Source organism: Meleagris gallopavo, unplaced genomic scaffold (genome assembly GCF_000146605.3).
Source record: "Meleagris gallopavo isolate NT-WF06-2002-E0010 breed Aviagen turkey brand Nicholas breeding stock unplaced genomic scaffold, Turkey_5.1 ChrUn_random_7180001901957, whole genome shotgun sequence".
NCBI classification, from domain to species: domain Eukaryota; kingdom Metazoa; phylum Chordata; class Aves; order Galliformes; family Phasianidae; genus Meleagris; species Meleagris gallopavo.
The window spans coordinates 4,777-6,480 of NW_011165208.1; the positions used below are offsets into that span (position 1 = coordinate 4,777).

A 1,704-nucleotide genomic window follows, 5' to 3' on the forward strand; every position below is an offset into this window, starting at 1 on the left:
CGGGGGGAGGTCCTGGGGGGGCTGCTCCTCACTGGGGGCAGCTGGTGGGACGGGGGTGGTGTCAGCAGCGGGGGGGGGCCCTGGGGTCGGGGTGGGCTCTGAGGTGGCAGCAGTGGAGGCTGCGGGTTCAGGCGCCGCGGTGCCCAGCGCTGCCTTGGCCTGCAGGAGGGGGGGGAGGGAGGTAAAGGAGTGAGCGGATAAATGGGACGGAGGTGTTCATTCTGAGTGCCCAGGTGGCCAAGAGGGCCAACGGCATCGTGGCTGGTTTCAGAAACAGGGCAGCGATCGTCCCCCTGCCGTCAGCACCGCGTCCAGCTTTGGGCCCCTCGCTGCGAGACAGAATTGAGGCTCCGGAGCGGGTTGAGAGAAGGGCGACAAAGCTGTGAGGGGTCTGAAGCACAACGGGGCCTTATGAGGAACGGCTGAAGGAGCTGGGATTGTTCAGTGTGGAGAAGAGGAGGCTCAGGGGAGACCTTATTGCTCTCTATAAGTGCCTGAAGGGAGTGGGGACACCATGGGGACACAATGGGACACGGAGGACCCCAGTGGGACTCAGGGACATCAATGGGACTGCGGAACCCCAATGGGACATGGAGAACCATAATGGACTCAGGGGCAGCAGTGGGACATGGGGACCCCAATGGGACATGGAGAACCTCAATGGGACATCAATGGGACTGTGGAACCCCAATGGGACATGGAGAACCTCAATGGGACATCAATGGAACTGTGGAACCCCAATGGGACATGGAGAACCTCAATGGGACATCAGTGGGACCGTGGAACCCCAATGGGACATGGAGAACCTCAATGGGACATCAATGGGACTGTGGAACTCCAATGGGACACGGAGGACCCCAGTGAGATACAAAGAACCCCAGTCGGACTATGGGACATCAGTGGGACCGTGGAACCCCAATGGGACATGGAGAACCTCAATGGGACATCAATGGGACAGTGGAACCCCAATGGGACACGGAGGACCCCAGTGAGATACAAAGAACCCCAGTCGGACTATGGGACATCAGTGGGACATGGGGACCCCAATGGGACACGGAGAACCATAATGGACTCAGGGACATCAGTGGGACATAGGGACCCCAATGGGACATGGAGAACCATAATGGGACTCCAGTGGGACATCAGTGGGACACGGAGGACCTTGAGCGTGGAGAAGAGGAGGCTCAGGGCGGACTTTATTGCCTACAACCACCTGCAGGGAGGTTGCAGAGGGCTGGGGTCGGCCCCTTCTCTCGTGTAACAGCGACAGAACTGGAGGGGGTGGCCTCAAGCTGCGCCAGAGCAGATTTAGGCTGGACGTTAGGAAATATTGCTGCTCCAAAAGCGTTCAGGTGCTGCAATGGGGAGGGACGGAGACCCCGAGCCTGGAGGCGTTCGAGGAACGTTTGGATTTTGGCTGAGGGATGTGGTTTAGTGAGAGCTATGGGTGGATGGCTGGGCTGGGTGACCTCGTAGTTCCTTCTCCAACCTTGGTGTTCCTGTGATTCTGAGCTGAGGGGCGCAGGGCGGGGGTCGCACCTTGGTCACCATGACGACCACGAAGTTCTTCTCGTCGATGCGGTACTCGCAGATGGGAACGTCGTCACTGAGAATCTTCCCGGCGTAGATGAGCTTCTGACCCGCCACCGGGAACGCATCGCTGCCCTTCTCCGCCTCGATCTTCTCCTTCAGCGCCCGCACCTG

The 1,704-nt window shown here is 59.6% G+C and overlaps 1 protein-coding gene across 1 annotated transcript; it reads right to left on the reverse strand.

Moving 5' to 3' along the window:
• Positions 1 to 6: 6 nt before the first annotated feature.
• Positions 7 to 1,701, reverse strand: LOC109364727 (UV excision repair protein RAD23 homolog A-like; the record flags this gene model as incomplete). The annotated part of the gene is made up of 2 exons (XM_019611351.1): positions 7 to 159; positions 1,540 to 1,701. Coding segments are annotated over 2 exons (315 nt in total), but the record flags the coding sequence as incomplete, so codon positions are not given.
• Between the last annotated feature and the right edge of the window lie 3 nt (positions 1,702 to 1,704).